This window comes from Micromys minutus (assembly GCF_963924665.1).
Source record: "Micromys minutus genome assembly, chromosome: 19".
NCBI classification, from domain to species: domain Eukaryota; kingdom Metazoa; phylum Chordata; class Mammalia; order Rodentia; family Muridae; genus Micromys; species Micromys minutus.
Genome location: NC_137954.1, coordinates 24806642 through 24819215, shown reverse-complemented (window position 1 = coordinate 24819215; position 12574 = coordinate 24806642). Strand labels below are relative to the sequence as shown.

General features: G+C 47.1%; 2 protein-coding genes across 5 annotated transcripts; one reads left to right on the top strand and one right to left on the bottom strand.

The window, feature by feature from the left end:
- Positions 1-599: 599 nt before the first annotated feature.
- On the top strand, positions 600-7735 carry RNF25 (ring finger protein 25). Of its 3 annotated transcripts, none has more exons than XM_080933319.1 (10): positions 600-655; positions 2838-2912; positions 3160-3259; positions 3350-3417; positions 3520-3589; positions 5662-5733; positions 5828-5965; positions 6276-6365; positions 6845-6979; positions 7149-7735. In XM_080933319.1, exons 1-10 carry the CDS (start codon positions 615-617, stop codon positions 7725-7727), a joined length of 1368 nt encoding a protein of 455 aa, XP_080789445.1. In that variant the 5' UTR covers positions 600-614; the 3' UTR covers positions 7728-7735. The 3 variants fall into 3 exon arrangements, with proteins under 3 accessions (XP_080789445.1, XP_080789444.1, XP_080789446.1); XM_080933318.1 differs by having other exon boundaries at positions 6273-6365; XM_080933320.1 differs by lacking the exon at positions 600-655 and adding an exon at positions 680-2729 and having other exon boundaries at positions 6273-6365.
- Positions 7736-8807: 1072 nt separating this feature from the next.
- Positions 8808-12538, bottom strand: BCS1L (BCS1 homolog, ubiquinol-cytochrome c reductase complex chaperone). Of its 2 annotated transcripts, none has more exons than XM_080933321.1 (8): positions 12284-12538; positions 11029-11421; positions 10810-10949; positions 10453-10647; positions 10179-10242; positions 9796-9965; positions 9220-9337; positions 8808-9104 (listed from the first exon to the last, which is right to left on the bottom strand). In XM_080933321.1, exons 2-8 carry the CDS (start codon positions 11346-11348, stop codon positions 8855-8857), a joined length of 1257 nt encoding a protein of 418 aa, XP_080789447.1. In that variant the 5' UTR covers positions 11349-11421; positions 12284-12538; the 3' UTR covers positions 8808-8854. The 2 variants fall into 2 exon arrangements, with proteins under 2 accessions (XP_080789447.1, XP_080789448.1); XM_080933322.1 differs by having other exon boundaries at positions 12404-12532.
- Positions 12539-12574: the final 36 nt, after the last annotated feature.

Genomic DNA, 12574 nt, shown 5'->3' with positions numbered 1-12574 from the left:
ACAACAACCAGAGCCTCGAAACATGACCAGGGTGAAAAGATGATCAGGTCTTAGAGTGTCTCGGCAGACAGCCCCCGCCAGGCTAGGTGCCTATATAGCACACCGGTGTCCCCTCTCCCCTCTCCACCAGCAATGCTCACATGCTCCCTTTATACTCTCCCAAGTTCCTGACACCCTCAGCTTGCCCAGCACCGCCACTCTGATCCGGAGCCGAGGTCCTTTAATTTGCCCCCAGCCTAGACCCTTCAAGCTTCCCAGACCGAGGGCTGGTGGTTTGGGGCCTCTAGCCGCCACGTCCCTCCCAGCTGCCTGCGTTACTTTTCTCCATTCCTCATTGCTGCTCTCGTTAGTTTCCCACACTCTTACCAGTGTTACTCCCTGGAACTGGTCAGAAGTTTAAAGGACAAAGCTCTCGGAGGTGTGTGACAGATGCGAACCGCCCATTGGCACTTTCTAGGGCACTTCTGTCGTTTGGCTTGCAGGCTCCGCAAAGGATCTAGAGTCTTCAGTTGCCTAGAAACGGCGCCAGCTTTCTTTTACCCCGCCCCACCCTAGTTTTCCGCCTCTAACTTCCCAAAAGGTGTTTCCGGTTCCGGCCAAGAGCCGGAGAAGACATGGCGGCGTCTGCGTCGACAGCTGCCGGGGAAGAAGACTGGTAACTTTGGGTCATAGGTTTTGGCTGGTTGCCTGGATCTGGTGCTGGGAACTAGCAACAGCTTCTGACCGTCCGAACCACGGGCATAAAGGGTGGATCACGGGGCGCGGGATGGAAAAAAGACCCTGACATCCTTTCGTAGGCGAGCTACTGGACCGGGAACGGAGGGTGGAGGGACGCTGATCTGAGAAGGGACTGGGTCTACGGCGGCCTGGCCAGCTGGGCCCAAGCCTTATCGACCCCACTGCCCCCTCCTACGGGCCTACCCCTCCCCACTTCTCCCTCATATGATTTTTCTGGACCCTGGAGAATGGCTGCTCATCACACCTCCCGCCTCTCGGAACGGACGCCCTCCTCGTACCCCTAGGATCCTGCCCCTTGGACCAGTCCATTTCTGCCTATGCGTTCCTCAATCTTCCCTTATCCCCCACAGCACTAATAACTATCGTCAGAAAAGCCTTATTCCCCACATAACATCTCCTACTCTCTCAAGCATTCTTAATAAGAAACCAAAAGCCTTTAAGGACTTTGGGTTTTGGACATAAGATAAAAATATGCTCACTTCATATTTAATTAGCTTGATGTGATGCTGACCAAACCAGCTGGCTCCTGCGTGTCAGTGTCAGCTATTAAAAAAAAAGTGGGTGTGGCATTACCTCATAGAGTAGTTGGGAGGATCACTGTGAATTTGTAATATGTATAAGCCTGCTTTTCATTCATTGCTGAAGTATAAGACCTCAAGAGACTAGGTAACCCGAAGGACATCTGAGTTAAGGCCTTATATTATTATTAGGACAGCCTACTGCCGACCCCCATCTCCACCCTCACCCCACCCCCGTCAATAACCTCTGACCTTATTTACTCCCAGTCTGTATCACATCCAAGACTCAGGTGACCTAAGGTGGGCAAAGTACTGAAGGAAGTCTTAACTAAGGCTGCACCTCAGTGTTATGTTGGTTTGGGGAGCTCAACCAGACTAGTGCTTTTCACTGTTGGGAGGGACTTCTAAGATGAAGGGACACCTGAGCCACGACAGAGTTAACAGTGGTTGCAGTAGTCTCTAGCAGCCAGAATGTCTATCATTATTTGTAAAATAAAGAGCTTTATATTTTAAGGTTTCTGCCTAAGGCTTAAGAAGAATGCTAATAATAACCATTACTGATAGAAGTGATACCGGTTGTGCTCCCTCTCGATGGAGAGGAAATATATAAGAAGGCAGGCAGATATATATATAATCACCTTGGTAGGGCTGTGGGCAGTCACTCTTCTTCGATGTCATTACAACTGCTTTGTTTTTCTGTTTAAATGTGAACCCTCTGATTTATATCAGGACCATAAACCCTTTTCTTAGACATGATGATCAGGATTAACTATACATCCTGGGTCATGTGTATACTCAGAGTCCTCTATGCCCTTCTCTTTTTCTTTTTAAATGGGGGAGGGGAGTGATCACTTAGACTAGATACTATGTCTCAGACATTTGTGTACTTTATATAAACAGGCCATTTATACCTCTCATAGTGGCCCTAGTGAGTATGCTGTATTATCACTAGGTGGTAGGCAGTGTAACTCGGGCTTCTAAAAATAAGTAGCCTGACCACATAGCTTGGTAAGTAGTTTCTACTCTAATATTAGCTACAAGGCCTATGACTCCTCTAATGACATACAGCTTTTATATTACCTAGACCTGTTCAACTAGATATGTCCTTTGAGGATGCTTATAGACTGTCTGGTGCTGGCAAGGTTATTGGCAGTACCCGGAACACAGGGATCTGTGCTACACAGTGGTATAGGTAGGCAGGAGTAGTATGGATAACCTTGTTAATAATGAATGGATGTCAAATATGCAGGTCAGAGGGAAACCCACTAAAGGATAATTTAAGCAGGGAGGACCTGGCTCTGATTGGTCCCATTCCTCCTGGGTTAAGGTTTGGTTAGTTTTAACTTGCTAGGAATGCGTTTTCTCAAGTTGGCAATGTGATCTCTAAAACTTTAATTCCCATGCTTTCTACCTGGCCAGTTAACAACTTGAAGAAACATTTCCCGATTTTAAAGACTAATTTGGCCAGAAAAGGTATTCAGGCAGATTTTTTTTTTTTTTTTTAAAGTCAGTCTTCATCAGCCTTGGCAGCTTCAGCAGGGAGAACTACAGTGGTGATTCAGTCTCCCCCTTACTCTCCAGGGTCCTTCCCTCTGAAGTTGAAGTGTTAGAGTCTATCTATCTGGATGAACTGCAGGTGATGAAAGGGAATGGCAGGTATGTATTCAGTTAGGGGTGGGCAGGGGTCAGTCATGAGAAAATTCTGCACAGCATCTGGACTTAAGGTACTCTGAGCCTCGCCTCAGGGGTAAAGTTTATGTACTGTTCCTTCACTCCTCTCTCCCCCTCCCCCCCCACGAAGAAACAAGTCCAATGTGCATTCCTCTACCTGCTTCACTGCCCCCCCTCAGCTTTCAATCCCCTGCCCAGGCACATCCTACATCTTCACTTCATCCACCTGCAGATCACCATGGGAGATCTTGATCACTCTGCACCCTGCCACCGCAGAGGTCCAAGATTCGCAGTTTGTCTGCTTTACTCTGGTTCTTCAGGTCCCAGTACAGGTGAGGCTTCTGCACAGTAGTAAAGGAAGGGAAGGGGAGAGTCCCTAGAGTGCATAACTTTAATGACTATTTATTGCTTTCCTGCATCAGTATCCCCACGAGGTGCCACAGATCTCCATCCGTAACCCCCGAGGACTTTCAGATGAGCAGATCCACAAGTAAGTTGGGCTAGTCGGAGCAGGGATAATTCAAAGTTCAGCTCTGCCTGCTGAAGAAAGGGTGTTGCTTTAATTTTGGCTTTTTGGTCTTTTTCCCCCCAGGATCTCACAGGCCCTGGGCCATGTGGCCAAGGAGGGACTAGGCACTGCCATGCTCTATGAACTCATTGAGGTAAAGTGTGATGGCCTGGTAAAATGTCCTTCCTTTCAGTCAACGTGATACCTGTAGTCAGTACATTTAGTCTTTGTTTGCACAAGGCCTCAATTAGTCTAGAAAGATAACTCCCATGTCTCCAAAATAAAAAACGTAATTCAGTAGCTCCCCTGTGGATGTCAGTTCTGAGCATCTTGATGAAAAACTACTTTTCCTTTTTTATTTTGTTGTGGGAATTTTGTTGTTCGTTTGTTTTATTTTATTTTAGTTTGTTGTTTTCTTTTTTTGTTTATTTATTTATTTTTGGTCTCAGTTATGGTTTCTGTTGCTATGATAAAAACACCATGATTAAAAATAACTTAGGGAAGAAAGCATTTATTCCATCTTATGCTTCCAAGAACAGTCCATGACTGAGGGAAGTCAGAGTAGTAACTGGAGGCAAGAACCTAGAGGCAGGAACCTAGAGACAGGAAGAAGCCGTGAAAGGGTGCTACTTACTAGCTTGTTCCTCTTGACTTGCTCAGACTTCTTTCTTATAGCACCCAGGACTACCAACCCAAGGGATGGCCCACCCACAAAGGGCTGAGCCACTCTGTTAGTCATTAAGAAAATGCCTCACATTTTGCTAGGCATTTGCCATAGGCAATGGCTTGCCTACAGACCATTTTTTATGGAGTTATTTTCTCAGTGTTGGTTCTTCTCAGTTGATCCTAGTTAACCAAGGCAGGGTCTGACTATGTAGCTCTAGCTGGCCTGAAAGAGAGAGCCAGTTGCTGGGATTTAAAGGTGTGTGTCCCCATGCCCTGTATTTTCTCTGCTTCAATTTTAGCACTTTTTCTTTTTCCTATACAAAGATTCAAATCTAAGGCTTTACACATATTAGATAAGTGCTCTTCTACTGAGCTATATCCATAACATTTTTAAACCTTTTTAATTCTGAGAATGAGTCACAAAGTGGTCAAGCAGGCCTCAAACATGTGACATCCTGTCCCTGTCTTCTGGGTAGTTGTTATTACAAGCCGAGGCATAGTGGTGCACACTTGTGATCCTAGCACTTGGAAGGTAGAAACGAGAATCCATAAGTTCAAAGCACCTTTAGCTACATAGCAAGTTCAAGGATGACTTGGGCTAGATCCGACTCTATCTTTAGAAAAGAGAAAGAAAATTGTATGTTCTTTTTAATTAAGTAAACAACTCACATGACAACAAAGGCAGAGTAACAAAATACACTGGTAACTTCTGTTTGAGGTTAAAAAAACACAAGCAAGGTCATCCTTGTTTCCTACTTGGGGTTCATTAGGGAAAATGTTCAGAGGGGTGGTGGAGAGTTAGTGAGCAGGTATGTAGAGCACTGTAGCAGTCCTGGGTCAGGCCCCAGTGCAGCTTCTGAAGCTCCATAGTGTTAGCTGTGCAAATCCACGCTTTATAAAGCAGCTTGATGCCTTTGATTGCTGACCATTTGGGTTGTCTATTTGAACAAATGCATGGGGGAATTTGACTTGAAGAATGTTAAGAAAGGCCTCTGAGGCCCAGCATAGTGATGTGTGCTAATAATTCTAGCCACAGCGAAATCTGAAACAGGATAACTTGGGCCAAGGCAACAAAGCATGACTCCTTGGTTTAACCAAAAAGAGGCATCTCAAAAGTGAAAATGAGGTGTTTGTTTAGTTTTGATGATTTTATATTTTTGAGACAGTCTCACTGTGTAGCCCAGGCTGGCTCAAACTCAAAGCAATCCTTCTACCTCAGCTTCCTGGATGCTGGAACTGAAGCTACCATGCCATGTGTCAGAGAAATGAGTTTGGGGTATTTTTTCTCTCCAAGGTATATTATTTTTATCTCTAAGTATATTAAATGTGACTTAGCGAGAGAAGTAATTGACTTAGATTTTGAAACCAGGAAGCTCAAATGAGGAGGTGCGGAGAGGGATCCTTGCAAGTAAAACATTACCAGGATAGGAATGTGTAAACAACACTAACAAGTTGGGCTTGGTGGATGTCGCATCCAGCCAGCTAGTCCTGGAAGAAGTATTTGGGATGTGTTCACAGTCTCCTGCCTCCATGTTTCAGCAACATCTTCTCTCCTTTCAGAAAGGGAAGGAGATTCTCACAGATAACAACATTCCCCATGGTCAGTGTGTCATCTGCCTCTATGGTTTCCAGGTGGGTTTCTCAGCTGGGGTCTGAGGTAAGTTTGAGCAGACAGGGAAGGGCTAGTGAGTGGACACTAATGCAGAACCTGCATGTCTCCCTACAGGAAAAGGAGGCCTTTACCAAAACCCCGTGTTACCACTACTTCCACTGCCATTGCCTTGCCAGGTACATCCAGCACATGGAACAGGAGCTGAATTCACAGGAACAGGAACAGGAGCGCCAGCATGTCGTTACCAAACAGGTAGCCATCACCAGACCCACCGTCTCACCTGGTATCCATAGACTTCATCTCCATCCCTCCACTCCTGTGGCCTTTCATGTTTCTAGTTTTAGATATGTTTGAGAATAACTCTTACCCCGAGGCACCCTGTGTATACGAACATAGTGCATGCAGCTTTGCAGCATTTCCAGACCTCTCCTTGGGCAGCCCTTTCCTCCTCTATTCTACCTCATTGCTAAGCAGCTGAGGTTTGTACCCTTCGATCCTGGCCCTCCAAAGACCGGGCTGGCTGACACGGGGCAGGATATAATCTCTCCTCTTGTTTCAGAAGGCAGTCGGTGTGCAGTGTCCTGTGTGCAGAGAGCCCCTTGTGTATGATCTTGCCTCGCTGAAAGCAGCCCCTGAACCCCAACAACCCATGGTAAGGGATTTCCTTCTGCTCTAAGCCAGACATTCTCTAAGGAGAGAGAAATAGCATCTTGTCTCTGCTGAATTCTCTGTGGAGTTGGGTTTTATTTGCTTAAGATTACTCTGCAAAGCCACAACCCCCACCAGGAGTCTAAGACTTCAGAAGCCCAACTCTGAAGAATAAAAAAACCCAAGAAGTCAGTATTAGGAATGTGGCTCGCTTGGTAGTGCACTTCCTAGCACACGTAAAGCCTTAGGTTTGATCCCCAGCACTGCATTAAAAAAAAACCTTATATGGTGGTGCACTCACATAATCACGGCACTCAGGAAGGATAGCCATATGGTGAATTTAAAACCATTCTGGGCTGTATGAAACTGTTGTCTAAAAAGACCAGGATCCTTGTGCAGCTCCCTAGAACAATCCTAGAAGAGTCAGGACTCAAGTCATCTGTCTGCTTTTTCATTTTTTTTTCCTCCTTCCTTTCCTCCAAGGAGCTGTACCAACCCAGTGCAGAGAGCTTGCGCCAACAGGAAGAACTCAAACAGCTGTATCAGAGGCAGCAGGAAAAGGGTGGCATCATCGACCTTGAGGCTGAACGGAACCGATATTTCATCAGCCTTCAGCAGGTGAGGAAAGGAAGCTTCCCCTTTTGGCCTCAGATGCCTCCAGCGTTCTCATGAATGCCATAGCCCTAGGGTATGCTTCCTTCTGCTGTCGAGGTTGTAGGCTGATGATGGTTGCTGACGGTGGAGAGAGGTCCCCCTTGATGCATCACCTCTGCCTCTCTTCTCACAGCCTCCTGCTGCTCTTGAACCTGAGTCAGTTGTAGATGTCTCCAGAGAACCCCAGCCACCTAATGCCCTTTCTGCAGAACAATCTACTTCCCTAGCTGCCCAATCAACTCTGCCAACCCCCTTACCTATGGCTACCCAGGACGTGTATGAGAAGACTTCGGGGGCTGGGCCAAACCAACAAAGGCTGAGTGAGACCCAGAAATCCGTGCTAGATCCTCCACGTGCTGGTCGTGGCTCCTGGCGACAGTATGATCGGAGGCACCCAAAAGGAGGGGAGTGCTGTGCCCCAAAAGGTACCAGTGAAATCCACGAACTGCCACCTCCTGAGAAGCCTCTCAAGGAGACTGTGGACTTAAAGGCAGAACCCCGTAACAAAGGGCTCACAGGTCATCCTCAGGAGAAGGGACCTGGTAGCTGGCAGGGCCCCTCAGCTCGCAGGACTCGGGACTGTGCTCGCTGGGAACGTTCCAAAAACCGTACACCGGGTTCTTCCTATCCCCATCTACCTCGGGGCCAGGGAGCATACCGGTCTGGTTCTCGCAGGGAGCCCGTGGGCTTGGAATCTGAGGAAGGTTCCTAGCAGTACTGTTGGGGGACAGGGAATTGGGGTGGGAGGGAGGCAATAAAGAGATTTGACCTTTGCTTAACAGCATCTAGCTTATGTGATATGACTCTTTATGGTAAGGGGCTCCCACCTTTCTTGTAAGTCTATTCATCAAAGGCACAGGGTAAAAAGGGTCTTCCCTGCCAGTGTGGTCAGTTTTGAGGTCCACATTTGTGCAGAATGCTTAGGAAGTACCATATAACTCCAGCTATACTCATGTATCATTCAGCTGACTGGTTGGTTGTTTTGAGATAAGGTACCATGTAGCCTGGACTAGTCTCAAGCTTTATATAGCTGAAGAATTCCAGGTCTTGCTTGTCTCTACCTCCTGAGTGCTAGGATTCCAGGCCATTGCATTCACGGATAGTTTGCAAGCTAGGCAAGCATTCTACCAACTGAACTACATCCCAAGCCCTTTTGTTGTTTTAAAGGGAAAAAGCCTCACTGTGGTATTCAGGTTGGTCTTGGGATTTTTTTTTTTAAAGAATTATTTTATGTATATGAGTACGCTGTAGCTGTCTTCAGACACATCAGAAGAGGACTTCAGATCTTGTTACAGATGGTTGTGAACCACCATGTGGTTGCTGGGAATTGAACTCAGGACCTCTGGAAGAGCAGTCAGTGCTCTTAACTGCTGAGCCATCTCTCCAGTCCCAATCTTAAGATTTTAACACTCTAAGTTTTAGAATTAAAAGTGTGTACTACAGGCCTGCCTTTAATCCCAGCACTCAGGAGGCACAGGCAGCAGATCTTGAGCCTGCTTTATAGAGCAAGGCTGAAGGACAACAGGGCTAAACAGAGAACCCTGTCTCAAAAACAAAATAAACAAATGGGGGGGGGGGAGGCACAACACCAGCCAACAATGTATCTTACTTGGGTGGCCTTTCATGATTGCATATATTTTCCCCATAACATTCGTCCTCCTTTCCCTTGCTCAGACCATGGCCCCATCATTCGTAGGTGTATATCTTATAGGCACCTGCTATGGCAAGTTCTGTTTTATTCTCAAGTACAAACACAGCAATGGAAGTAGGGAAGTCACAAACCAGATTAGTGTGACAGGTGCTTATGAATTTTTTTGAGAGCAAATAGTGCCTGGTGAGTCACCTCAGCAATTCGACATTGTGAACAGCCCCCATGGGGTCATTTTTATACAGCATGAAGTAGCCTTGCACCTGGGCAGGACTAATCTGAGATGTAGCTTTAAGTACATGTTCAGCAAAATTCTCAGCCAAAGAAGGCGCTTGCCCTGGATAGAACCTCTGGAACATCTGGGTCAGCTGCCAGTGTGAGCAGTAGCCCACATACTCCTTCAGATCTACTCGCCCAGGACGTATCAGGGCAGGATCCAGCCTAAGAGGAAAAGCAGAGTCACAGCCAACAGTCCTGCTAGCTCCTGAGACAGTCTCCCCAACCCTCCAACTCTCCCAAGGTGTGTGAGTGGAGCACTGCCTTCCTGTATCCTTACCTGTCAATGTAGTTGGTGGTCATGAACACAATGCGGGCCTCAGTGGAGGCTACACCATCCAAAGCATTAAGCAGTCCACTAAAGGTGAGGCGACCTAGTCCTTGGTACTTTACAGGGTCTGGAGGACGACAGGAGTGTGAGAGGTCATGACTCAGTTAAAATTGTATCCCAAATCCCCTCTTCAGCTCCCTATTTATCAGCCTTTTTGCTGACTTAAGCCTCCAAAAATGTTCCTCGTTGACTTCTGACCCTCAGTGTCTTAAGTAACTACTTCCCTGGGTCAGGAAAATAGCTCTGTGGTTAAAACCAACAAACAAACATCTACAGAAGCCTCGATCAATCTCAGATCTCTACACAAGTTCTGTCTCAGAATCCACATAAAAAGCTGGATGCATGGCTTCCAGTGGCACATAGCTAAATATTAAGGCATGCTGAAGGCAAAGATGGTAAGAAGTGCAAAGTGAGAAATGACTTCAAAATGTTCTCTGACCTCCACATGCATATGCCTGCACACACGTGTCTGTACACATTCATACAACACTAAAAAGACTCCCCATCCCCAGCATCCTCACTCACTCTCCACGGCCAAGTCTCTACTGAGAAAAGCAGCATCCACATCTTCCAGGAGTACCAAACTCTGCTGTGGTGCTACACTCAGTAGATGGTTGAGCCGGTCGTCTGAGAGGCTAGAGTCTGTGAGACTGAGCAGGCAGATGCTGTATTCCAGTTCTCCAGCCAGGGCTGTTCTGTGAACAGTGACATGAAAGGAGGTCCTAGGCAACCTGAAGACTTTAGGAATCCTAGGAGATAGGCCACAAAGGCCTACGTTTCCTATACCACCCACTTGATAGATGTATATCTATGGATCTCATGTTTGCCCTGATTCTTGGTTCCCAGGTTCATTTCTCTTCTACTGCTTTCAGGCTGTTTCTCAGAGTCAAGAGAATTTGACTACTCACATAAAACTGCTCTTTCCACAACCAGGGGGCCCATAAAGAAGGTAGCCACGTCTGTAGGGAATGCCTAGGGATAGAACCAGGATAAACAAGACCTAAAGTGAATCATGTACTCTGGTCCAGGTGTCCACATTTACCCTCAGCTCTATTCCCTATTAGTGGTCCTAGTATCAGAAAGATATCCTCATGGACAAATTTTCTTTCCCTTTCACCTGAGCTAGAATTTTCTGTAACTTCATCTGGCTACAGACTCACCAAGATTCCAGCAGCTGCTTACCTCTGTCAATGTACCACTTGGGGTTATCAATAAATTCCCGGATATCTTTGACAATTCGGTCAGCCAGACCCTGCTGTAGGACTACAGAATCCAGCGGCCGACGCCTGCGTGGATAACCGAAGGTACGCCATTCAGACCCCACAGCCGTGTACATCACTGTCTTCCCTTCCTCCTGCTGCAGGGCCAGTGCTCGAGCTGGGAGCAAGGAAGTAAGACAGTGATCACAGCTGGCTCTTCAGTTAGGTAGAGCTCTGACCTGGTACCCTTCTCCCAAGGACTTTGATCCTTATTCCTCCTCTCCAAGCAGCAGATGCCCAACCTCCCCATTCCCGATACCCTGACTGTGCCATCTCATACCTTCCTCCAGGATGTTGAAGAAAACCTTTCGGTCAGTGCCCAGGGCTGTGAAGGTGACAGATTCCCAAGGAGTCCCCGTTTGCAAGTCTACCATTTGCATGTCTCGATTTCGTTCTACCCGGATCCATTTTCCCTGATACCTGAATAAAATTGTCAGTGGCCCAATTTCCTCCATTGATCCACCCTCTCCTCAGAGTCCTTCCTAGCTTCCAATCTTACCAAATGAAGTGGTTTCCAGGGCTGGGGATAAATTCAAACTTGGTGGAGATTCGGCCACTTTCATGCTGAAGATATGAGGTTTCAACACTGAGGTGCTGAGTGTGGGTGCTGTGTCGGGTAAGCCAGCTAAGCAACCAGGCATAGCTTCTGTCTCTAGCAGGGACTTCCAGTGTGATCATGTAATGGCGACGGAATGCCACTAGACCCAATTGGGCTCCTTTCCGGGCCACAGCCAGAGCTGTACCCACACCTACCAGCCCAAATCCAGCCCCAAAGTAGGGGTTGTCTTTAAGGGCCAGAACAAAGTCTGTAAATGGCATCTTGAAAGGAAAAAACACAGATGCTTACAGGCTCCGAGGCACTGTCAAAACCTAGGGACAGAGAGCAGCAAAACTGGAAGAAAGCATAAGACTAGTTTAGAAACCAGACCAATCAAACTTGCTCCACTCCCTCCCAAGGAAGCAAGATGGACAGGTCAGCAGGGCTGTGTGCTTCAGTGTCCTTTGTGGACTAGGTAGGAATGATGTTGGAATGCCAGGGCAAACACCCCAAGGCTCTTCAAATAGACCTTTTTGCCAGAAGACCATTTTGGAGAGATTCTCAACTCCAAAAGGCAATGTAACCAGCTCAGCACCAGGTTACTAGAAAGGCAAGACTTTGGTCCCTGGCAAGAGCTGAGACAGAAGGGTCCCTGCTAAATGGAATCAGCAAAGGTGATGTGTCTGTTGATCTGTCAATGACCACATATATATGCCTTGCCATCAGAAATGTCTTTCAAATATTCTCTCCCTTACACTCCGTTCCTAATGTCCTGTACATGACTTTATCACTTCTCACCTAAACTATTAAATGCAAGTTATTTTGGTTCTTGAGGTGACATTTGGACTTTCAGTGCCTGCATCCCAGACCGGCTACAATTCTGTCACTTGCACTCCAGCACCCTCCTATTGGGTTCTGTAACTTGCTCCCATTGAATTCAAATACCACAGCTGATACGCTGGGATGTCCACATTGGGATGCCTACCTTTACTAGTACTTCGACAAATATGCAAATCACTACCTACCTCTGGCTCACTTAGTTCTATTGGTACAGAATGAGCCCCCCCCCCCCTTTTATTCCAGCCATCCTTCTTAATTGAGATCTTATAGGCTACTTCTTCCACGGAGCCTTTTTCAAATTCAACCCAATAAGATGTAACTAATCCTAACAAAGACAATGCCCAAAGGAAAAAATGGCAAATTATTTCCAGCACACCTCTCCTGCAACACTCCGTCGCCGCCACTTTCTCCTCCGCCTAGCACGCCGGGCCACCGGTGAATTGACAGCCGTGACCTCCGCTAAGACTCCGGGCTGAGATTCAGCATTCCAAAGCACCTTTGCATGGAGAGCCACTGACGAAGATCTCCTGGCCTCCGGCTCCCGACACTGACACGCCGCGACCTACTGACGGACGCCTTGGACAACCCAGCTCGCGCTTCCAGGAACGTGGTCAGAAGAAATCTGTCACTCCGCCCCCTTACCTCCATGACTCTCTGGCCTTCAGAC

Coding starts and splice junctions, on each gene's coding strand:
- BCS1L (XM_080933321.1), bottom strand. CDS start 11,348: ATGCCATTTACAGACTTTGTTCTGGCCCTTAAAGACAACCCCTACTTT. Junction 9,966..10,178: donor TGTGGAAAGAGCAGTTTTAT/GTGAGTAGTCAA, acceptor CACTGTTCACAG/AACAGCCCTGGCTGGAGAAC. Junction 9,105..9,219: donor ACCACCAACTACATTGACAG/GTAAGGATACAG, acceptor TTTTCCTCTTAG/GCTGGATCCTGCCCTGATAC.
- RNF25 (XM_080933318.1), top strand. CDS start 615: ATGGCGGCGTCTGCGTCGACAGCTGCCGGGGAAGAAGACTG. Junction 2,913..3,159: donor GTGATGAAAGGGAATGGCAG/GTATGTATTCAG, acceptor ATCCACCTGCAG/ATCACCATGGGAGATCTTGA. Junction 3,260..3,349: donor TTCTTCAGGTCCCAGTACAG/GTGAGGCTTCTG, acceptor TTCCTGCATCAG/TATCCCCACGAGGTGCCACA.